At 36.0% G+C, this 26,216-nt stretch overlaps 1 protein-coding gene across 4 annotated transcripts; it reads right to left on the minus strand.

Annotated features, from left to right (window-relative positions):
* Positions 1-1,797: 1,797 nt before the first annotated feature.
* LOC140668934 (uncharacterized) lies at positions 1,798-25,715 on the minus strand. Of its 4 annotated transcripts, none has more exons than XM_072898284.1 (5): positions 25,294-25,715; positions 2,936-3,161; positions 2,553-2,579; positions 2,339-2,423; positions 1,798-2,222 (listed from the first exon to the last, which is right to left on the minus strand). In XM_072898284.1, exons 2-5 carry the CDS (start codon positions 2,962-2,964, stop codon positions 1,947-1,949), a joined length of 417 nt encoding a protein of 138 aa, XP_072754385.1. In that variant the 5' UTR covers positions 2,965-3,161; positions 25,294-25,715; the 3' UTR covers positions 1,798-1,946. The 4 variants fall into 4 exon arrangements, with proteins under 4 accessions (XP_072754385.1, XP_072754383.1, XP_072754386.1 ...); XM_072898282.1 differs by having other exon boundaries at positions 2,553-2,784; XM_072898285.1 differs by lacking the exon at positions 2,553-2,579.
* Positions 25,716-26,216: the final 501 nt, after the last annotated feature.

A 26,216-nucleotide genomic window follows, 5' to 3' on the forward strand; every position in this document is an offset into this window, starting at 1 on the left:
TTATCCTATGATTAGAGTTCGTTCTATTTCGACCGCGCATTTTGATATTCTAATATTATTTTCATTAATCATCGTCGGACAAAGTGGTACATATCAAATAAATTAATACAATCAATAAATTATTGCAATTCACTATTTCGACAGATTTAATTGTCTCGAGTTATATTTTTTATAACATCCGTTATATTTTCAATATTTCTAAATATTTATTAAAATTTTTATTTCTACGAGAAATTAAATGTATCGTTATTGTTTTTAATTTATCGTTTCAATATTTGTAGAATTACTTCATTACCGACAGATCTCGCGAATCGCCATTACGCGAAACGCGCCGAGATGACAAGGTGTATTCAAACCGCTCCGTATTTTTCGCAGATGTTAATGTCCAAAAACGAATCTCGCGTGCGAAAACTTGTCGCGAGTGTTTTTCCTAAAGTGTCAGGCGTTTGTCAAAACAATATTAAACATTCTACGTTATCGTTATATTACAATATGGGTCTCTGTCGCGGTTATCGGCGTATACTCGATTGAAATCGTTTTCATATATATTTTATTTTTCTTCAAAATAAACCATGAGAAACAAGTATCCATAATTATCATCTCATATGTATATTTTTGTTCTGTAATTGATTGTGGATTATATTTTTGTATAATAATTTGCTACATATTTTGAGTTCATTTTCTGATATAGATCCTGAATTTATTACTTCTACGGGGAATAGTCACTGTTATTATTTGGCTGTCTCGACCGTTTCGATATTTCGAGAATCGCAATATTGCATATCGATATATCTTTCGTCGCCATTATATCATTGTAAACATATCGCGGAGTCTCGTTCAAATCGTTCCGTATTTCTCGCGAGGATTATTGTTTGAACGCGAGTTTTGTGCGCAAGAAACAAATATCGTAAATGTTTCTCGCAAGTGTCAGACGTCGTCGAAACATTCGTGTTTAAACATCCCGTGTTATCATTGTTATACATCTATATGAACCTGGACAGCTCTGTGTCGACGATTCACGTGGATTACAAGCGCTTTTGCATCTTTTACGTTAATTTCTTTCTGAAGTGCAGCAAAAGTGCAATGTATGCACGTTCGTCGCCAGGTATGTACATGTCATCGTTCTGTAATTAGCTGCGTAGGTAATACTTTTTATAATAATTCTGGCTACTTTTAAGACATATTTTTTGCTGAATTTGTTCTGAATTTTTATATTAAATAATTATTCTCTTTACGAATGCTCGTCAATGATTTAAATGATTTACTTTAAGAATCGTTATTGATCGTTATTTGTACGTCTAGTATTATCAATAATTACCTATATGATCTTTATTTCATATTGTAATATTAATTTTACTATTTATTTATTTATTTAAAATGATTCCATAACATACACTTCATAGATGTATTTTATATATACGTAATTTGTATACAATATCAATATATAAGATATGTATATATATATATATATATATATATATATATATATATATATATATATATATATATGCACACAGTATCATGTATTTCTACGAGTTGAAAACTGTCGATAATGTCAACACTCTTCAATACTTTCACTTGATAATGATGAAAATGATCGCAAGATTAATAGTTTTCAGTGCGTCATTAATATAATAAGCTAGTAAGCAATATTTTAATTCATAATCACTGAAAAATGTCTTGACAAACGTTATTTTTCCAAGCAATTTTTTCTATACAAAATTCCTCAATCTTTCTTTGTATTATGAAGATATATTTTTCTAATACAGAGAATATATTAAAAAATACTTTAAAAAATAATATGATATAAAATTGTAATAATTACACATTATAATAATTGCACATTATCTTTTATCTTTTCACTCGTTCACTTTTTTAAACATGTTATATTCTATCGGAAATAATACATATATGCTTTGATATATCGTTTTCGAATAATCGAAGCTTCAACCTAGAAAAATAAATCTTTGCTGCGTCACGCGAAATTCGCCAGCATCCTTGGGGGGCTCGATCGTCCATTTTGGCGAGATAAATAAACGACCCGCAAATTCCAAGCTGTATTCCGCACGAGAAGAACGGTGACCGATCTCGGCGGATGTCGTTCTCGGGAAGGCCGGCGAAGCTTTCAAAGGAATCGGTGAACGTTCGATCGCGTCTTCCGGCGGGTCACGCTCGAAGCTATTCACCGGAAGTCCCGCTTTTCTGCATTCCTCCGCCAACACCTACGGTCAGTGACACACCGGACACATTGAAATTCGTCTGCGATGTTCGTGCATGTTTTTTTTTCTGCCGTACACTCGGAGGGTCGGCGGTTTTTTTTTTTTTTTTTTTAAGGTACCTCGTTGAAAAATTGTCCAGTCAAATGCTCGTACTTCTGTGGCCATAATCGTCGCGATACGCTTTCGAGGAAGTTCGCTTCCTTGCTGAATTTAACAAAACAGTTATCTCATTAATAAGACATACGCTAGAGATGCTGTGTGTAATAGTTTTCCATGCACTCAACTTAAAACCATTATTATTTTAATATTTCCTTTGACAGATAAATATTGTACCGAATATTATCAGCAGCCACTTCGTTTCTGAAAAGATCACTACGTTTTATAGGAATTACTTTTTCAGCCACTTTCTTGCTCTCTTTATCTTTCTTTTCCACAGACATTCCGATATTTTTTCACGCGACAATCTTCAATAATGAATCCGACTAAAGTGTACACACGGTTTGTTCGATACCTTGGATTGTTGCTATAGTTATCGCGCGGTAATATTGAAATTCTTAACCTATATCTTTCGGAATAAGCATAGCAGATTTTCGAATGAAATCGTGAAAAAAACTCATGTAGAAATAAGCAAAGTGTCGCGTGCTAAAAATGCCTTCTATTTTATGAAGGGTTTTGAATTTTCAAATTTTATCAACGTGAGCTAATATGATTTATACCTGTAGCAATGTCTTTTTAATTTCGCCATATTCGAAATACACACTGGGAAAAATCTGGAATCATTCAAAATCAAAATGATAAAATGGGAAGACGCCTCCACCTCGGCAAAGATCCCCTAAATTCACTATCTGGTAACGTTTATCGCGATTGCAGTAACATCGCTGTTGCAGAGTCAGCAAGGATAAGAATGAGCATCGGGAATCTTTTTCGATTATCAAAGTAGTGCTGAAAAATAATCAAACGACATAATATTGTATGTAGCCAGTCCGATTATTTACATAAAGTTTGTGAGACTCGATATGCTTAAGTGGTAGTAGAGTATCGCGTATATAGAGAAGGAAGAAAAAGAGAGAATCATTTATTAACAGAAGAAGGAAAAAGAAAATGCTAATGAAGGCATAAATAATCGTGTCAAAATCAAGGTTGATATTTTAAATAAATATATGTATATTTATTTTAATCTTTTCCCTCTCGGTATCAGTCTATTCGTCTTTCTTCATCATCGCGGCCTATATCTCTCGTTTGATTTATATCCCTGAGAAAATCGTACTATTCTATTTCTCTCTTTCTTCTTACTTTTAGAAATTCGAAAGTTTATCACCGTATACATTTATCTCCTTAATGGAATTATCTATATAGTTTTGTGCTTTCAATAAGACCAAAAACAACCTTTTTTTATAAAACTATTATATATATTAAAATTATTATATATACATAATATCTTAATAAACAAATTGTGTTGATTTGTCGTAAAGATATCTAAATGGTATCATAATTATGCAGACAAAATTATATGTGTGTCTAAAATTTTGAACAGTTTATTATTCGCTTAAGGTTAAATAAAGATTATCATAGTAGAGATGTATCCGATATATTTTTCTATTAATTTATATTTGTATAGATAAAGTTTTAAGAAAACTACATTTATGTAATCTTTAAATAAAATTTAAAATTGTTTCGACCATTAGAATATATAATAATATAAAGATATATTCCAAATTATCGCGTTATGTATTTAGGGGGGAAAGAGGAGAAAGAAAAAGATTAAATATGTTACTTCATTGAGAATTCTTAGATCTCTTACATTTGTTAATTAAGTAAGTCTGCAGACATGTGACTATTAATAATTACATATACAAAATTTAGCACTCACCAGTACGATGTATAATGTCGAATTCAGGGTGTCTATTCCTTGGAAAAAAATCATGGAAAATTTGACATTTCGTGTCTAAGGGTCGCAAATTCGTCGGAAACGGAGATTCAAATTGCGGGAAAGGCGGGGGCGAAAAGAGACATTCTCGCGAACGAATGTCGGGAGTGTCGTATTCAAAGACGGATAATCGTTTCATTGTACATTCTGTTAATCCGCAAAAAAGTATACACTGAACTTTTTGTATACAACTCACCCTACGCAGTGATTTTGTTATCATTCGTACGAAGACACGTAAGCGAGAAGGTACCGGTCTGACGTAGGTATCTATAAATATAATATATATCGAAATCGGGAGTGTCGTGCAAAATGTCGCGCGGTGTTTTGTAAATGCTTTTGAAGATGCGTTAACGAAAATGAGCATGCCTGCATCGAGCTTTGTGGGAGCAATCAGATGATTTATTACGTGTTATTCGTGGAATTTATTTAATGGTCACGATTATCGCATAGCGTATTTCGTGCAATTTTTCTATTTGGGTGTATATGAAACGTCTCACTTCATGAAAACTCATTAATTGTTGAGAGTTTTGGCTTTATTTTTAATAGTTTTGGAATTCTTGATTGATTAAACAAACAGTGCCATTAAAAGAATGGCCCAGGAAAAAATCGGGATAATTGTAAGACACACCAATTCACGCTGTGTCTCATTTTATCTTTCAATGATTTTTTAGTATTCTTGCCAGATTTTAAACGTTTGAGAGTGCTGCAATAGTTTTACAAAAAGTTCTATGCGTAAAAATGATTAGAATATTAATTATGCAAATTAGATTGAGACGCTGAACGTAAATGAGACTTTGCGTTATACTGACATCTCGATCTAATTTGTTTAATAAATACTTTAATTTCTATGCACCTAGAACTCTGTTCAGAAATTATAAGTGATTGCAGAACAATACAAATAAAATAATACAAGATTTCATTTAAAGTTGATAGAACAATCGAAATATGACTAGTATTTCATTTCAGTACTTATATGTTTGGCGTTTCGGGCGATCGAATTTGTTCGATAAATATTCTAATAATTTTTATGTATAGAACTCTTTGTCTGAAAATTAAAAATGATTACGGAATAAATCACGAAATCGCATTAATCGATAGACCTATCGAAATATGACCAGCATTTAATTTGGGAATTTAAGTTGGGAATTTTGTTTAATTAATATTTTAATATTTTTTATGCATAAAACTTTATCCTAATTTTTTTATTTAATTGCCAAAATTATTTATTTAATTTGCGAAGAACTTTAGAATTATTAAAAATAAAGCCAAAACTCTTAATAATTGGTGAGTTTTCATGAAATGAGATGCAGCTTCACACATACACCAGCCAAAAAAATTATGCATTTAAAATATTATAAATAAATATATAAATATATGTCTAATGTTTTTTATTCATGAAGGAAAAGTATTAGAAAACGTATGTATCTGATGCTCTTTATTTACAGAGGGAGAACATTAGAAAACGTTTATAAATGTAATAAAAAAGAATTATTTTGGAGAAAGTTGTATTTAAAAATCTTGAAAATATTCTCTTTACTTGGAATTTTCAAAGAAAATAATTGAAAAATTAGGGAATTTTTTTACAAGATTCGAGTAGAACTATAATAGAATTGTAATGCACACAATTAATTTTAAATAAAATATAAATATATCCAAATTATTATTATATATACACTTAGAAAACAAAATGTCGAAAATAATTAACATTTTAAACAAATATTATTGTGTACAATGAAATTTTTTGTTTGTCTATTAAATAAATAATAAAGTTAAATTAGTTTCGAACAAATTTTTTTTAATTTAAGCTTTTATAAAAGAAGAAAAATCTATATGAAAAGAGAAAGAAATCTAAATAATTATAAATGTTTTAAATAATATTCAGTCAAAAAAATATTTTACATACACGTATCTATAAAAATATTTATATATTAATAATATTTTATTATAAATATTTGGAAAGTTTTGAAAGAGCAATTAATTTTACAAGTAACAAATAATTAAAAAATAAAAAATTTTGCTAATCCTATAATTGCTTTGTCTGACATTTTCGCCAGCTTTCTCTTATTCTCTTGTTTATTTTTTGTTGCTTATTCATGGTATCCATAAGGTATTTATTCACAAAAACATTATTAATTACGATCACGCGTGCATTTATCCCAGAATACAGTATTTCCGATTTTAATCGCGCGCGACGCGTACTTTTATGTGTTGAAAACATCATGAAAATTACAATACTTAATACATGTTACGTTTTACTCGTCACAACTATAATTAATTCGCGAATTTATCGTTCCTTAGTCAATAATTAATTCGACTCGCGTGATATTGCGCAGCATCAAAATAAAGTTGTCGATTTTATTTTTATAATTTCCGATCATAAATCAAAAATTGCGATAAAACGGATCAACTTTGAGTCGCGTGGGGTTATGACGCATTTTAAGTAATAAATATAGTTTTGCTTGATGACGTAATTTAATACTTTTAACTGTGTAGTAAAAATTCAACATTTATTATACATGTCGATAATTTATTTAAAAACGCACATAAAAATGTATTATTTGTTTGAGATATAACGCGCAAATAGTCAATAAACCAATGACGTACATGTTTTCGGATTTCACAAATATTTATATCACAAATATTAATATTATATATATATATATATATATATATATATATATATATATATATATATATATATATGTATGTATTTTATTTATAATATAATAGAAGAAACCAGAGGATTATTGCTATATGTATAACAGAGCGTGAGTAACGCTTGAATTTGTGGCCACACTTATTTATTATTTGTTATTTGTAATTAATTATATTTATAGTATTAATTATATATATATTACTTGACACACAATTTTTATAAATTGATAATTCTTTACATTATCTACATAAAAATATCCCAAACTTCAACACGATTGCTTTGCCTCATTTTTTTAATTGCAGATAGATGGGTATTTTGTATTATTTCGGAATTTAGTTTTTATTATTACAGCGGTACAGAATAATTACCTTATGAGATTTTTATTATAGAGAGAGAAAATCAAACGAGAAAACATTTTACCTTATTTTAGTGCAAATATATATCGGCGTATCAGTATTAATAAAAAAACATTTGCAATTTGCCACATAATTGATTGACAAAAATATTGAATATCCAGATCTTGCTAGCAGATTTCCCATTCTATTAATAAGCATTAAATGCGTAATTATTTCGACGAAATAACTAAGTTTATGCAATAACAATTCAATAGCATACTATCTTTGAAAGTAATTATTTCATATGAAATCATTTCATATGAAACGCTTAAATTAAGTATAAAAGAAACGATCTTACAATTTAGATACGAGATTTACGATAACGCGAGTGAACTTTCGATCCCAGTCACTCGAGCCGGTATCGGATGGCAGAAAAATGAAGAAGCGTCAGACCGGGAAAGGGGGAACGAATGAGCGGGATCGAAGGGGGAGGGGGGAGGGCATGCGGAAAAACTTAAGCGCGAGGACGTGCAAGCGTGATCTTAGTCGCCGTCAGGAGAACGAAAGAGGTAAAAAGAGGGAGAGAGCGATGAAAAAGAAAGAATAAGGAGAGAGAAAAGGAGAGAGAGAGAGAGAGAGAAGTAAGATAGTTGGTGGGTGTAGAGACACGGCGGGGTACGCTGTAAATTACAAGCGGAGCGCCAAACCGCTATGGTCTTCTCTCGGTGGCGCAGGGGTGTCTAGACGTATAGATAATGCCGGGCTGGCTTGGTGCGGGGTAGACGCAAGCTAGACGGTCCCCGGTTGATCCAGTCAGCCGAACCAGCCAGCCAGCTACTACCCGAACCAGCCAGCCAGCCAGCCAGCCAGCCAGCCAGTCAGCCGGGTTGCGCTAGACACATCGACCATGTTCCGTTTCTCTTCGTTTCTCCCGTTTCCACTATCTAGCTATCTATCCGCGTCTCTTTCTCGCGCCCGCCACGATCTACAAGGTGGTCCTAAATTAAAAACATGTCAAACTTAACAAACGTGTTCTTTAAAAAAATTAAAATCCATTTCTCCATATAGCAAAAATTTGATCGATAATTTTCATTCCTCGAAATCAATCCTCGAAAAGAAAAATTTTCTTAGGTTTTTTTAGTATAATAGGATTCCTTTTTTTTATGTAAGAATTTATTTATAAAGAGAGGTTTGTTAAAATTTTATAGAATCTATAAAAAAATAATTACACATTATTTTATATGTGCATATAACATTTTATTTTTTATATTTTATTATTAATTTATGTTTCATTTTTAATTTTATTAAAATATTATTTATGTAACTATATTACACTTTATTTCCCAAATATATAAACATGTATCTTATGTCGTAATAAATCTTAAAAAAACTTGATCCTATCCTATTGAGGATTAAATGTAATAATTTTATTTCGGTAATTAAATTTTGAATTAGCAAAAATTAAAAGTAGAATTAATGTAAAGAAGTTATTACGGCTTAATTCGGAAGCACCCTGTATGCGCACTGACTGCGTCCTCGTCTTACTCGCCTATATATGCGGTGCAACCGGATTTCCCATCGTTCTCGTCGCGCCAGCCGGCTCATGGACGAGAACCTCCTCACCTCTCTCATGCATTCGTCGTGGCCAGGAGATGCAAATCCCCAATAGCATCACCCGATATCCAAGATGCCATTGGCAGTGATCGTGACGTGGATGATGCACGAGACCCTCGCCCGACCATCGCCGTCTCTCCATTCTCGCTTCATCTATCTCTCTCGTTCTTTTTATTTTTCTCTCGACACCCCCGCCAACAACTATTCGTGTATGCACCACGAGCGCATAGAATTATTCCGTTTCTCCGCGTGCCAGGGATCTCTCTAGTCTTCGTCGCGTCCTGGAAAACACTCGACCTTTGAACGCGAATGCTGCACGCTCTTGCACTGACTGCAGCAACGGCTGCAATCTCGAGGAAATAGAATTCTTAGACGTCACTCGCAATCCTTGCCTCGTGAGATATTCGGATTGTTGTATTATCGAAAAGATTATTTTTAAAATATACTTTTTTCGTTGTTAAAAACAATATAATCCGATATTTTTATTTATCCTTAGTATCTGACGACATAATAATATAATTTATCAAACAGAGAGAATTAGAACTCAAATTGAGATACTAATTAAAAATATAAAAGTTATTATCAAGTTTCATATAACAAAAACATAAATTTAGTATTATTGGAAAGGAGATGCAGAGATGATATAGTATTATATTGCGCAATACAAAAATATTTTTCTTCTTCGAAAATGGACATGATCATCCCTTCATCAAGTGTCATACAAGATTATTGTAGACACAATAGCCGTGTCGATGACAACGATACTGAACTCTCGATGCAACATTGTAATGTGATACCGACGTCACATTAGACGCGATCGCGCGCGGTTTTATGTCACATAAAATTTCTCGTACGATGTATCTTTTTTTTTTTTTTTTTTTTTTTTTCGTATCAAGAACCAGATGTTTACGACGCGCGTGCAAGCACATCGAAGTGCTTCGATCGTGGCGTAACTGTCAGCGAAATGGAAGACAAGTCGGACGCATTAAGTCAGATCACGCGGCAGGACTCGCAACGTCGCCGAAGGTAGTAACGTCGCGTAATCGTTTTCCGTATTTTTCACCGGCAGTGATCCTCCGTTCCGCCGTGCCGGCGGGTTGTGGCTGTTTATCAGAGCGAGCTATAACGAGAGATTAAGAGCACGAGATACGGCAGCGACCAACGTCTGTATCCTCTTCTACCTCTCTTGAGCGCGCCAACGGCAGCCATCGTCCTTCGCTAACCGCGGTGGCGTTTTAATCGGCCGACTCCGATGCATAAATCTACGTTAAATAATACGGTAGTTAGCAGCGCCATTAAGCAGTTCGAAATACTACTGCGAAAACCGAGAGCCGCTCTACTTCTCGCAAAGTCAGTATTTATCGATACCACTGTAAAGAGAGAGAGAGAGAGAGAGAGAGAAAAAGGCTAATGTCATTCGCGGTCGACGGAGTCGCGATGCGCAACCGAGAAATATTGTATCATCCGATGAGACCAAATACTCTTTGCGATTCTATCCCTGACCGCTATATTCATTATACTTTTTGTAAATCACTCAAAACACAAAATATTCGCAGGTTAATTCGTCGCGACGGTATAGAGGAATAGTATTGAGATAGATGAGCAGAATGTTTTAAAATTTTGTGTACAACGCGGATATATACTATATTAGCCTTATATTACTTATTCAGAGATATTCATCATATATCCTGAATATAAATATCAATCAGGAAAAAAGTTACATAATATGACGCAAATAAAATTCTACATTGAGATTTTAATAATATCCCAAAGATATCAAAATAATAGTAAAATGTTTGAAAAACATTTTTACGGCAGAGATATAATTATTCTTTTCTCTTTCAAGTTATATATACTTTTGAAATAAAATAATATTTTGAAACACGTGGATCATTATTGAAATTATTATACGTTACGACAAATTTCATTGTTACGATAGCTCCGCGATTAAATCAATTACTCGTAACTTTCAATCCTCACCCTGAATCATAACTCTCGGAGTAATTATCGATCTCCTGCCTTCTCCTGGCTTCTCCTGGCTTCTCCAGCCTTCTCCAGAGCAAATATTTCATAGTAGCACCGCCGACCGCCAATCATCACGTTCCGCCGTGCAGTCTTGGCGCTCGTTTACGCCAGGACGAATAAAGATTCAAAGCGGATACGGATCGTTAATCAACTGACCCGGACTCGCGTGTTCTCGTTGGTAGATAGGGACAGGGGAACATCTTGTTTCCGGCAGCTTAATGCCACCGCGACGCGATTCATTCTTCATTCCTGGCTTTTCGTCGAGCGATCGTAGGGGGGCGATTCGAATCGTTGGCCACAGTAATTTCACCGCCATGTCATCCAGCTCCGTTAATAAATCATGAGACCGGCGCGACGTGTCCCGCTCGTAACGATAGACCCCTTTGATTATTTCTATAACGAAACACCGAGAAAGCGATTCTAGGATGTCCCGGGGGAGGGGGGTGGCGGAGGGGAGGGAAGGTGCATGTAATCGCATCTCGGGGTAACGCGGCGGATTGTAAAGCCGCGGCCGTGCGGCAATAATCATAACTCCCATAAGCGTCCCTCTGCCCCCCCCCCTTCCCCCTTGCCTTTTCGCGTCGCGATCCTCTCCTTTTTTCTCTCCTCGCTTTAACAAACGGCCGCGACAATCAACGCGATGTCTGCACCGTCGTCGTCGCGACCGCGCGACCCAATCTCGCTCGCACGCGCGAGCAACTTTTTACTACGTACTCCCTTCGCTGTCCCGTCCCGCTCGCGAGGTCACGAACCCCCTGAGTGTCGTGCATATATTCCCTTCTTCTCTTTGCGAATTACGCGAAAACGGTAATCCTCCAACAGATAGTTTTCTCGGCGTCGCGCCACGCCGAAATGACTCACTATTTCCGTACCCCGGCTGTGAAACAAGAAGTCAACGCCACCCCTCGTTTACTTCCCTTTACAGTCCTCTTTAGTTTAAGGGAAAGCAGATTTTATCACGGTTGACTTTTCGCTCCGCGAGAGACGACCCCCGTCTGTAAAAATTACGTAAAGTCTTTGAAAAACCTCTAGATGCATCGGGAATGTCGAAGATTTTTCTTTCGATTACTATATATGAAACATTACGATATATTACTGAATAATTATATTAAAAATAAAATAGTATACATGCAAGTAAAACTCACGAAATTTCTAAAAAAATATTGTTAATTTATAAAATATAAAAAACAGATATATACATATATATTTATACATTTATATATATAAAATAAAATATATTTCTTCAAACAAGATATAGAATAAATATGTAACGTATTCGTATTATTATGATGAATATATATATATATATATATATATATATATATATATATATATATATATAATATTAATAAATATTTTGATCTAAATCTTTATTTATCTAAGGCCCGATTGCACCAACATTATTTTGGATTTAAGTGAGACTTAAACATGTGTCTATCTTTATCTTTCTTTCTAAATGAATAAAGACAAAATAATGTTGATGCAATTGGGCCTAAATGAATCGAAGAAATTACTCATAAAAAAAGTGGAGAGTTGCCAAAAAAGATAATTTAACGGTTTATGTACATATATTATGGATGTGCGCATTTACTGATAAGACAAATTAGACATAACAAAATCAGGCGATATGTGGAAATAATTAACACTGTTCGCGGCGCGTGCGTATTTCGTAAGTCGAAGAAAACATCATCTTTATCATACGTGACTTTTATCGCTCACCGCCTTCGCGTATGACGTCAGGCTGCTGTCTGTAAAAATCCATGAGAGATCGCGTGAGATCTTAAAATAGTAGAAAATAACGGAAGTTTACTTTCTCACGACGGAATATCAGCTGTTTTTTATCGCGCATATGCGTACGTGTATGCATCTATACGTCTAATAGAAGTAGACTCAAAGATGTGCTGTATGACCTTTACTTATCGTGTAATAGATAATAAACACAGAAATATATTGATAGAAAAGATGATGTGGCAGAAAAAAGTCTCGGCATTTGCCCAGCGTATTGCTCAAGCGCTAGACTTTACTTACATTACGACATCGACGCTGTTGTAAACCTGTCACATCTCCGGAATTACATACAAAAGGTGCTCGTATATATAGTATCGTGTAATGTTCGGATCAAATTAATTATTACGCAAATAGTAAATTTTATCGAAATCAATTTCATCTATACAAAATAAAATTTTTGAAAATAGTAATTATAATTTGAAAATATGCTATTTACACATATTATTTAATTAATTCTAAAAAATAATTCTAAAAATTCTTATACTCAAAAATCATCATTTCTCAAATGTAATATAAATATACTGCCGTGTAGAATTATGTCAAAAAAGAAATTTGAAATCTTATTCATTGAATTAATTTCAGATATTTACAATTCTAATTTCTTCCTTGTAACGAGTCTCGATCAAACGAAATCGATATTAGTAAAGCGCAAAAAGTAATTGAAGTAAATGGGTCTATTATCTTGTAATTTCGAGAAACAGAAACGTAAAACGATTATTTCGCTGTCGACTTTCGATCTAGGCGGAAAGTGCTTAAATTGCACTTTAATTCTATTCTATCGGAGCAGGGGGCCACGTGTACGTGGTGAAATTCCGAAAAAAGGCGGATCAAAGCGCGGCAGGGAAACTGCAGGGCTGTCTGCTGCAGATGCGAGACGTGGGATCCATCGTCGAAAGGAAGACGAAACGACTCGAATAAAAGCTAAAATCCTCGGAACCATCCTGCGGAATCGTCCTGTGCGCCGAGTATCACGTCCGCCACCCCATATGGCGTCCCTTCTCCCCGTATGGTAACCCATCCCCCAGTCGTCCCTCTTCTCCCTTCTCCCCCCTCCCTTCGCCACCCTGCCCTTAGTGCATTTCACCCGCGCCAGACGTCAGACATCCTCGCCGCAGTCGCAGCCACAACAGTTATAACCGTTGACGTTTTTGTCCCTTGTTTCATCGTTGCTTCGTCCTCGCATCCTCGCATACAACACACAGTCTCGCGCGAAACTCTCTTTCTCTCTTTTTTTTTTTTTTTTTTTTATTTTTCACTCTCGCTTCGTTTCATCGCGGTTCATCTTATTATCTGATTACTTGCAGTCTTCTTGATCTTCAATTAATGCTTTAATCTGCCGTTGCTCGTGCCATTGAGAAAGCGCTCCATTAAATTAGGTATAAATGTTTAATTCTCGGAATAATGTTATGAATTCCACGTATCTCTCTTAAAATGAAATTGACAGCGAAACGTTAAGAGATTCTATTTAGAGTGACTTGATAGTCACGAAGATACTAAAATATACTGTAAGAGAAGTTATTTCCGAAAAATATTTACTTACAATTAGTTGAAATATAACATATAATTATATAAGAAATTTTATTTTGCACATTATATTTTGTAAATTATAAATTAAGAATTAATTCAATTATCTACAAAAAATTAGTCCTTAGTTAATATAAAAAAAAAACCAAAATTATTCTCACAATTTAAAAAATTTTTTAATTAAATCATCTACACTTAATTTTTTTTTCTTCAGTCGAGGCTACTGATGCTCCTCTGATATTGAAAAATAATAGCAAATTAAATTAATAAATTAAATTAACACCAATATTATATACTGTTTCCCTTTCATAGATGCAATCGCATTATCCATATATATATATTCATTGTCGAGACTGCAAGGTCGCCGTCAAGGTGTCTCATTCTCGAAAATGGATCGATGCGACCGTCTCGAAGAAAAGCGCTCGTTTATAATTCACGTATTGTAGAGTGTAAAATCGTAAGGACTATATATAAAAATTAACGCTTTGAATTAATAATGGAAAGTATCTATTTTTAACATTACATTGAAAAGATAAAAAATCACATCTATGATATTTACAGTAATAATTTAAAGGATATGTCCGTACATTTTAAATGAGATTTTAATAAAACCGATGGATAGAATAACTGAATAATTTGCGCGTATTTTTCTCGAACATGCCGAATTTCGATCGCGCGTCCGCTCGAAAGTCACCGAGGGTGACTTTTCACCCCTTTCCCCCCAAACGCGAATTATCGTCGAGACGTAACAAGGGGAATCCCGATACCGGCAGGCTCCACGGGGAGAAGACGCGACGAGACGAGCACGCTATACGCGATGTAAGGCGTCTAGACGCCTCGGAGAGCATGCCACTTGGAGATGCCGTCTCGCCCGAGCAAGGATCGCGTTATATCCCGACGGAGGCAGCGCGAGAATGTTCGATTTCGTATGCGAGATGGTGGAGAGGAGGGTGAAAGAGTGAGGGCCGGAACAATGGCGTAAACGGCATGTGCACGGCATGTACATACGTGCGTGCGGTCGGTGTAACGCGGTGCGTAGATTGCCGCGGCGCGGCACGTCGCGTCGCATCGCGTCGCGTCGCGTCGCCGCGAACGGACGGATGGAAGAACGGCGACGCTGCGGGAAATTACGTCGCACGCACGGAACGACCGCGAAACCGTAACTCTCCTGTCGCCTCGCCGACTATCTGTCTTCCTTTGCCGCCTATCCTCCCTCCGGCTATCCCTCCGAGGCATCAGGGTCTCGCGATGTCCTCCTTCCTGTCCACTTGCGGACGTCGGTCAGCCACCTGTCTCCCCGCCGTATCCTGCTTCGGACCGTTCGCCGTCGCCTCGTGTTCACGCTTCCGGGAGACCGACGATTACGTTTCCACGAGAACACCGACGAGAGACGGATACAACGGCGAAAGACTCCGCTCGTTTTCGTGATTCTCGCTCGTGCATACATGTATATGTTCCAAGAATGTTTGGAATACAGTGTATTTTTTTATTATGATTTTTTTGGACAATTGTATAAGTGTAAAAAATATTAACAAAATAATTGCAAATCATTTGTTATATCTTTTCATCATATATAATATCTTTAACATCATATTTAATATAATGTAAATAATATTTATACTAAATTATATATAAAATTTAAGAATATGATTTTATCTTTTATTTTAGTTTACAATCAGTCTTGCATATTTCATTCTTAATTATTTGAAAGATATAAATTATAAATTATCAATTTTTTCAAAAAGAAATCAACATTAAATCAATAAGAAAATCTAAGTTAATAAAATATCCATCGGGATAATTGCATTATAAATCAGAAATTGAGACATTGATTACAAACGGTTGTTCTTAATTTCGAATACTTAATATTACCACAATTATCACGAATAATTACTGCATTACGCGAGTAATTATAAAAATTACAGTAACCCTGTGTTACGGAGGAGTAATTACGGTCATTGTCATAATTACCGATGGAATTGCAATTTTAATTCTCAGTTTTAATACATGTCCGTGACATCCACATGCGAGTAGGTGGAGTAAAGAATCAGTGGGATAAAAATGCACGACGAATTCACACATACGAATATTGGGAATATACGTAGCGAGAATTCCGTCGCCTCGATAACCTTGTGTTCTTTAAATTGTGCGTGTGAACGACGCAGAACAAAGTCGAGTTATACATCAAAGAGAATGAGTAACACTTTTGCTACGTCAGGAAATCTTTTTTTTTATCTCGTACACGTGCGACCTTAATAGCATTTCCTTTTTTAATTTTATAACGAACGAAGTGATGATAGCAATCGAACTCTCATGGTATAATTTTTACATGTTATTAAACATTAATTCTCAACACATAAATTCTTACACGCATTAATTTGGCCACGCGAATTAATTTTTAACCGATTATAACACGACGTTGCAAGTTGTATCTATTTGTTTAATTGCAAATCTATTCCTAAGATATTTCCTTTAATGAATCTGAAATATATACGTTTGAAGAGATATAATAAATACCATGAATTCAGCAAACGAAATATTTTTAATTTTCTTTTGTAATAAAAATTATTTTTTTCAATTAAACAAACACTAAATATTTAAAATTCATATGTAGTTAATTTTTAAGATCTTATTTATAGCTTTATATTTATGCATTAGAAAAAAGAATGTGTATGTGTATGTGAAATTTTGATAAAATGAAAAAATTATTATTTATTTCACAATAAACATTGTTATACCTAACAATTATTTTAACGAAGACTTTGTAATCTTTAATGAATCTGAAACATGTACATTTGATACAAAGTCTTCGTTAAAAATAACTGTTAGGTATAACAATATTTATTGTAAAATGATTAATTTTTGAATTTTATCAAAATTTCACACACACATACACATTCTTTTTTTTTAATATATAAATATAAAGTTATAAATAAGACCTTAAAAATCAACTCCATATGAATTTTAAATATTTAACGTTTTTTTAATTAAAAAAAATATTTTTATTCCAAAAGAAAATTAAAAATATTTCGTTTGCTGAATTCATGATATTTATTATATTTCTATATAACTCATTGTTAGAAAATTAATATATCAATATATAATATCAACATTAAGACAATTGGAATGCATTTTAAATGCAAGAACATTGCAGATAGGAAAACATGAATGGCCGCGCGATATTCTTACGAGAAAACTATGGAGGAATGACAAATGTCTTCTCATCTAGAGGACCTCTGTCTCAACCTGGACCGATCCAACTCCAAGTGCGAACTCTCTATCGTCACTTGATAAAAAACAGTTCGCCGTATCTCTGGTTTATTCCAATGCATTGGCGTAGCATGCTGTAGATTTCGAATGCATCAAAACAAATCTAATATTATTATTAATATAAAGAGGCAAGCGCTAGTCTAAGAAAATGCTTATTATATTACACTTCAGTATTATTATTATTAAAAAATTATTGGAACAGATCTGTTAAATTATATGAATATCTTTTTTTTTATTACAAACTCATTATATGTACTATCATATAATTTATTATATTTAAATAATATATTAAATGTATTAATTTCGATAATTTTGAGTAAATATTAAAAAATGCAATTTTAAAAAATATTAATTAATAGAACTATTTTTGATCACGCACGATTTTAACACGATATCCGTTCCAATTCGTATTGAAACTATTGTTCGAACACTAAATATCAAGTATCTACAGTACATGGCACCTGGACAAGCCATCGATGCACACCGGTCGTGCATTGCCGGTTGCGCCTTGCATATCTAATCGAGACACGTGCGTCCCTCGACAAAGGTCGGTGCAGGTGCGAGACGACGACGATTCCGGGAGGTCGCGTCGGCGTCGTTGCACACGCTTACGCCAATTTCCATCGAAATGCAGTCGAATGTGTCCCGGTGTGCGTCGACGCCACTGTAGAAATTATTCCCTGCGACCCCCTGGACCGTCTGAGCGGTGTCTAGCCAGCACCCCCTACCTCGAACCGGCTGAGCTCTCGCCCCCGCTGCGCCCTATCACTCTGTCCCTCTCTCTTTCTCTTTCCCTCTCATTCGGTCACCCTGTTCCCTCCCTTGCCCCTTTCCTGTCTTCCGTTTTCTCTGTCGGGCACGTTCGCATCCACGTTTTGTTCGCTCTTCCTCGTGGGGCCCGCCTGAAACCCAGCCAACCAACCCGATCAACCACCCGCCCACCCACTTTGCCTAACCCGTCGCCGTTCCCCCTCTGGTATCCACAATCTCTCTCTCTCTCTCTCTCTCTTTCTCTCTCTCTCTCTCTCTCTCTCTCTCTCTCTCTCTCTCTGTCTCTCTTTCTCTTTCTCTTTCTCTCTACGCCGACCTTTTCTTCTCAGTCGGATGCAGGGGTGCGGGGGTGCAGTCTAGCCGGCGACTATAGTTCCCATGTTATATTATATATCAGGCGGCCAGATGCACCGCGTCGAACGGCTCGCGCGAACTATATCCGTAAACCAAACCCATCGATGGGATGGAAACGCCACCGCCGCCGCCGCCGTCATTGAATCGCGGAGGAGCATGTTTTTCTCCGCATTTGCCCTAAGTGTGCCCGTGCTTCTCCAGAGCACTGTATAGAGCAATCGACAAATTATATCTAGTACTTATTGGGAATGAAACTTAACAGACAGATACTTATGTAAAATGAGTCACATATATAAATTTACATATATTTTACGTATATTTGTGAGGCAAATGATAAATTTGTTAGAATCAAATATTTGTATATTTGAATAAATATATATATATATATATATATATATATTTATATATTGGCTAACAAACTTCTATTTGTTTAACATTTTGATTTTGATAGCAAAATTTCAAAATATTTTTTATTCCATATCATGAAATTATTTAATTATTCACGTACACAATTCGAATATGTATTTAATAATTTTTCTTTACTTTAAGTTATAAAAAGATTACAATTTTTAAAATATTTTAATTTAATATATACAAACAGAACAGAGAAAATATGAATTGGCTAAAAAGTAACCGTGTTTTTTTATTGTGTTTAAAATTTTATTCGCGTTTAAAATTTTATCCGTTTAAAATTTTATTCGCACAATTTTGTTCATCTTTATGATTAATAAATTTATTAAAAATATTAATTAAATTCGGTCGCCAAAAAAAAAAGATTTTCCTCTATTACATGAATTTATTCGTTTAAGAAACGTCTATTGGATATAATATGTTGATTTGTTTCGGTTGGCAAGGCTTTTAGAGGGATCGTTTGCAAGTCCCATGAAACACATGGAAACAGTGACCAAGCCGCCCGATTCGATAGGATCGAAGTGATTTAATGGTCTCGCGTATTAAAGGAGCTCTAATCTCGTTAGAGAGACGAATCAGGTGAGCGGAAAAGGGGATGATCTCGTTCGAACGGTATCTCGATGTTTACGATTCAGATGAATTAGATTCTAGTATTTTGCAATTGCTTATAGCCATTTTATAATTGTTGTTTTGGACAATTAAAATATTCCATTAAAGAAACTTACAAAAAACAAACTTTTTTTAAATTTCATTTTAATAAACTCTCAAGTTAAATATATAATCTCTTAAAATAAAGTCACACATTGAATTTTATTTTAACTGGAAGAAAATCAAATTTTTTATTTATTTATTCAAAATATATATGTAATTCAATACTCTAATTTTTTATATCAAATAACTCATAACACATTTATTAAAAAAATGGAATACATTAATAAATTTACTAATATATATATATATATATATATATATATATATATATATATATATATATATATATATTTCAAGAATAATGAGACTTTTTTATAACTTTAATGAATGAATGCAATTAAATAATATTAGTTCAATAATACTGCAAGTTAACCTTGTGCTGTGAGAGCTTTTCTTGCTTCGCAAAAATTTCGATGGCATCATCGCTAATGTTCGCCAAGTCGCTATCAAGTGAATGGTTGAACGCACGCGACAGGCTCTCTTGCGCTTTTCAAACTCGTTTTCTTCTTCTCGTCGCGTGACTCAAGACGATTACCATGCCTGTGCCCTAGCAGGGAGCGCAGTTCGTTTAGTTGGTCCCGCGTTTGATTGGGGTAGGTCTCAACCGTAACCGGGGCGTTATCGCGATGCAACGGGCAAGGAAAGATTTTCGTCTGCGTCAAGGTCAGTGATGCTCGACCAGCGTTAGTTACATAATATCTGGTGTAGCATTAATAAACTCGACGAGAATTAATATGATTTACATAATTTAAAGTCGCTTTAAAGATTGCTTTAAATCGTGCTCTTCCAATGCACGATAAAAGGACATTCTTTGAGAGATTCGCATTTGTATTTTCCCTTCTATTTAACATCACGAAGCGAAGAGATGGCTAATAACAGCACGGGTTGCAAATAACGATGGCATATTTATAACGCAGGAAAAATAAACGTCTTTAACCAAAGTTTCATTTACACTTAGCGTTTGGTTTCCATGTTGCTCGTGCTTTGAGTATGACTAATACCACGAACGCGTCGAATGTCAACACGAGACGAGAAACGGACGGAGGCAGACGGGGGCGCTATTTAGCGCTAAATATGCGCCGAGAATACGCAGCCTTTGTCTCCTCGTGTGTACATACGTACGCACGATGTGTCAGAGTGGCTATTAACTTTGATATCGAGGTGAGCCGTTATGTGCGTAGCCAATGGTAACGTCGCCGAGCAGGCTGGCCCCGGGCAGGGCAGGGGCCAGATGGTTGTCGTAGGTTAGTGATCGATAAAAAACCCATTTCTTCCGTGCTTGTGCGCGCGCGCAATAGCCGTGCATTACTATTTCCATTACCAAGTTCTGTGCACGTTTTACCGCGCGAGGGTTCGAGTGGCGTCATCATCCTCGTTCGTTTTGTTGCATTCGTTCGCGTGGAAGATCAATGGGCGAGCGTAATGACGACGACGGCGACGACGACGGCGGCGGCGTCGACGACAACAACGACGACGATGACGCCAACGAAGCTTGTTGAAAAGCATGGAAATGGGACGCACATATATGAGCGATAATGCAACCAAGGAAGTGCATGCCAACTACGCGTTTAACGAACATGCTGCAAGTTTATTTTGCTGATGCGAAAAACTCAACGTCGATGTTAAATAAAAACATGGCTGGATATTTTGAAATTTTGCAAATATTTTTAATTTACTTTTTACATTCAAAACTCGTTACGTTTGCTTTTACTTGTCTTAAAATTAATTTTTTCGTATATAGTCATGTTTTATAATTTTGACATTGTCTAATTTATAAATATATTTCTGTGGATAATATCGTATGTGTAACTTTATATTTACTATGAGTAACTTTACGAGAAAGAAAGTTTTATTATTTATATAGTATAGAATCGCATAAAATGTTGGGATATCTCTTGTCAGTGCAACCCTCGGCCAGTTGTTCGAGAAACACGCAAATAAATTGGACGCGTGCATCTCTTCTGCGAGTCCAATTTATTTGCGTGTTTGTAATATAAACGCGTGGTTACAACGTCTGTCATTGGAATTGCTGTCTCTGTGGTTCTCGACCGTCGATCATTTCGAGTTACATAATAATCAAATTACATGAATAGATATTCACGCAATTATTATATGTATAATAACCGCTGAACTGGATCAGTCAGCTGATTAGAGATGCATCTTGATACTAATAAATCTAACAATAAAATCAATATGAAATTATATGATTGAGAACGTTCGGCATTTATTTTCCATTTTTTCACTATATCGAATAATTCCACTTACACATTTCAGCATCTATAAAATATATAAAGAATAATACGTGTAATATTATATCCGTCATGAGTAATATATAATATATATATATATATATATATAATGCGAATAATATATAATATATATAATATTAACTAAGAATATAGGAAAATGTGTGTTGAAATTTTTTCACTGCAATGCTTTTTTTATGGATTCTTTGATAAAATTAAAGATGCGATTTTAATAAAATTCCAGCTTAATATACATATGAAATTTTTATTCCAGGACTTGCTTTTATTGATTTCACATATCTTGAAATATATTTTCGTATGAGTAATAGAGCTAATTATTTTTAACGAAAGCTATTATTGTAAATTTTTGGACCATTTAGTCGCCGAAACAATATACATGTTCCGAATGTTTTGGTACATGATCGCCGGATGTTTACGATTTTTCACATCTCCAAAATCCTTTCATGCGTGTTTAACTGTATGATGTAATGCGCCGATGTATGTACACGCGGTCGCCCGCGCGTACGCACGCACGCACGCACGCACGCACGCACGCACGCACGCACGCATGCACCCTGGTATGCGCGTTCGAACGAAAACACGCATCTCTGCGTCCAAAAATAGTCGCGCGTGAGTCAACTCGAGAGTCTAAATAGGAGGTTTGCCGCATTTAGAGCTCGTATCTAGATTATATACGGTCCTCAAACGCGAAATAACCCAGAAAATGCACGACTGCCGAAAGAGGGTCGATCGTAACACAGCGCTGACGCGCGAATCAGCGCGGCGGAATACGCGATGAAGCGCGCAAACAAGATATGTACAAGATATATTACTCGCCTTCTCTCGCGTCGGATTCGCGAGCGAGTGTTAACACAACGAATCAGGAATTTCTATTACTAGCAAAATTCGATATCATCTTCGCTCCGTATCGTAATGATACTTGTAATAAAATTTGCTCGAGAAAACTGGCTGACAGTTGCTGATAATAAAAATACAATACTTTCGCGATATATGTATATACATCCACGACAATGTGGTATAAAAGCTAAAAGGGGAAGACTTTCAGGAGTCTTCAGGAATATTATTTTGTGCTCGCGTAGATTATTATTGTTTATAGTAAATTAATTCGCAAATCGTTGGGTGCTAACGACCGAAAGTATAAAGCAAAAGGGCCACGAGGTGAAATTTATTTTGACAAAAATAAAACAGAGAAAAGCGAAGAAATCGACGACAAAATGGTCCGTCTCGTTTCGATCGAGAGCTGTCACGCGATAATTACTCATCCGGATCCACGTCGCGACAAATGAAGTAATTCGCGCGTTCGTGAGTGTCACGCGCGTTTGCGGCCGCGCCTTTGATTAAAGAGAGCGAGCCGAAGGGACCGGCCATAGAGGGTCGCGCGCGAGGAGAAAGAGTTGCCCGGGTCGTAGGGCGACGAGAGGAGATGCGAGGAAGGGGGAAATATACCGCGAGAGGGAGGTAAAGTCAGAGTTACACACACCCTCTCCCCCCCTCCCCCTCGTCCTCTCCTCTTTCTCCCTCTGCCCCGAGGCAAATTCAATTCGCGGTCACTTTGACGTGTCCTCTCTCGTTGAATCGTCCGATAGCCGGCCGATACGACACTTTCTCCACGAGGTGGGTACGGCCGTCTTTTTGTTCGAGCCGTTCGAGTATACCGCTTCTCTATCCCCCTTCGTAACCCCCGCGGTCGCTGCCGCAGCCGCCCCTCGTCGTTTACGAGCGTACAATCTCGACAGTTTTATCCCGCTGCCTCTATATCGCGTCGTGCTCTCTCGCCGATGCACGTGTATATAGGGTATACACGGGCACGCTCGCGGTCGCAACTCGTACGTACGCAAGGGCGGCCGGTAACAATTCCTAACCAAAAAGCCAGAGTCACCCTCGCCTCCTTCTCCCCTTTCCAGTGCGTCTGACTGCGACCGTCATCGGAGCGCGGCATCGAGACGGCGGCTGACGCTGGGGGTGGCGACGGGGAGGATGAAACGGGAGACAGGAGAGAGAGAGAAAGAGAGAGAGAAAGAGAGAGAGAAAGAGGAGAAGGAGGGTACCAAACACCCGGCGTAGGACCGGCATGGAGAGAGATGGAAAGGGAGAGAGAAAGAGAAAGGGGGAAGGAAAGAGTCCGCGGGTTTCGCGGGGACATACACCGAAAGAGATGGCAGAGAGAGAGAGAGAGAGAGAGAGAGAACGCAAGGGTGACGGCACGATTGTCTACGCGAGGGAGCGAGCGAGCGAACGAACGAACGACCCGGTCGCGCGAGACGGCGGGCGCAGAGAGAGAGGGGAAGGGGACACCGAGGGGGAGAAGTACGGACCGACGGCGGCGGGCCATGGGGCCGCGGCTGGTGCCGAGGGGAGGGCTAGGTATTCGCGTGACGTTGCGTCTAGACGCCCCCTCCATCTCAACCGAAAACGACGCGGCGCGCGGCGCAGAACGACGGCGGTGGCCGTGTAACGCTCGTTGTACGAGCAACGTTTCGGCTCCCTCTGGACCGCGTGCACGTGAATCGGCGGCCGCCGGCGTTTCGGACGCGCGTTGTTAGATGGCAACACGCGGAGCCAGCTGGATCTCGTCTGGAGATCGTATATATTTCTTTGATTTCAAGATAATTCAAGATAATAACTAAATAATGAAAAAAAAGAGAAAGAGAAGCATAAAGAAGCACTCTATTCGATTTGTAAATATAAAAAGATATGCCTTTAATTTTATATATTAGTTAGATGATTTTACATATATATTATTACATAAACTTCAATTTTTTTTTTAAAAGATATATTTGTTTAGAATAATGTATACATACATATTCTACATGTTATTAGGTTTATTTAAAAAAAAAAAAAAAAAAAAAAAAAAAAAATCAAAATAGTCAACTTTTAAATTTATTTATTTCAGTAATGGATTTTTCATGCGCTTGAAATTCGAAGATATTTAAAACTTTGTTTTTCTCGATCATTCGAAAACGTAATTTTAAGATAGAATCTCAATTTGTAGAGAAAAGCACTTTTATTGAAATATTAATTTATATTATTTTTTGACAAAAATTTAATTTTATATAATGATTAAATTTATTATTAATTTAGAGCAACAGAATATTATATTTTTATTGTATTGAAAAAGTGCTTCATCAGATTTTTCACTTTTTGTTTAATTAGGTCTTCAGTTTTATTTTGGAAAATTACAATAATATATTAATTTCGTTTTTCGATCGAAAGGAGATATTTTTTGTTCATGTATAGAATTTATCAAACTTTGTAGATTTATCCTCTCTCTCACACACATCATTAATATTTTCAATTTTATATCTGCGTTACAAATTATAAATGATAAACTTTTTTTCAATACTTCTATCTGCGATTGTCTTACTGTAATCTACATATCTGTAAAGAGCAATCAATATCTCTCGACACTTATCTTGCTTACCAGACGATCTTAATGTTGTCCCGGGAACATTGGTCACTTTGACGTGTATTTTTTCACGTACACGTTACGCATACGTATCCATGCGCCAGACAGGCAAATAAAGCTCGATCCAGATTCAATGCCTCGTTTGGCTTCTTCAGCCGTCAACGAGAGCTATAACAATCGAATACGTGACAAGCAGTAGTTGCATGTGTTTATGACGATCGCAGTCTGCGCTCGTAAAGCTCGATTGGCTAGCCCCTTAAGGCATCCTCGGTGTCTCATGCTCCTTGTCTTAAGGCTGAGCAAACGCACGATGCACGATTAGCTTAACTTCGTATCAGAAGCATACGGTTGAGAAATGCGTAGGATATTAATTAAATGCAAATATCATTTGAAACCCCAATTTAGGAAAAGTTGTAAAAGACTGTGTCAAAATGAGAAAAAAGCTACAATAGACAAACATCCACAAAAAAATTGACGATACTCAACAAACAAGTTTTTATAACGAGACTCGTTCTTGTTTATATAAATTCAACATAATAAATGAAACATTAAATTTTTGTTTAGAACATAGAATAATAATATATAAGAGTTTTGCGATTATAAATCACACAGCAAAATAAGACAGAAATGTCTGTGTGATTTTACGATAATTTTCAAAGTAAAAAAGAAATATTGATCGCACTTCATTGTTTGAGCTCAAAGGGTATAACTTGGCAACAAGATTGTATCAATAGCAACAATAACAGCAAGGGTGATACGTGAAATACACATATAAATAAAAAGATCATATTGTTTGAAAAAGAAAAAGGATTAAGTAAATAACCGACTATTCTCGAATATATAACAGCTTATTTTCGACCCGTTTTTATTTTCTTTTTCATTCTCAGTCGTTCTCCCGCATCGTTCACAGGAAAATACGCGTTCGTGGGAAATTGGAT

Source organism: Anoplolepis gracilipes, chromosome 8 (assembly GCF_047496725.1).
Source record: "Anoplolepis gracilipes chromosome 8, ASM4749672v1, whole genome shotgun sequence".
Classification (NCBI taxonomy): domain Eukaryota; kingdom Metazoa; phylum Arthropoda; class Insecta; order Hymenoptera; family Formicidae; genus Anoplolepis; species Anoplolepis gracilipes.

Coding starts and splice junctions, on each gene's coding strand:
- LOC140668934 (XM_072898282.1), bottom strand. CDS start 2,659: ATGTCTGTGGAAAAGAAAGATAAAGAGAGCAAGAAAGTGGCTGAAAAA. Junction 2,424..2,552: donor GTGGCTGCTGATAATATTCG/GTACAATATTTA, acceptor TGTTAAATTCAG/CAAGGAAGCGAACTTCCTCG. Junction 2,223..2,338: donor CTGGACAATTTTTCAACGAG/GTACCTTAAAAA, acceptor CACTGACCGTAG/GTGTTGGCGGAGGAATGCAG.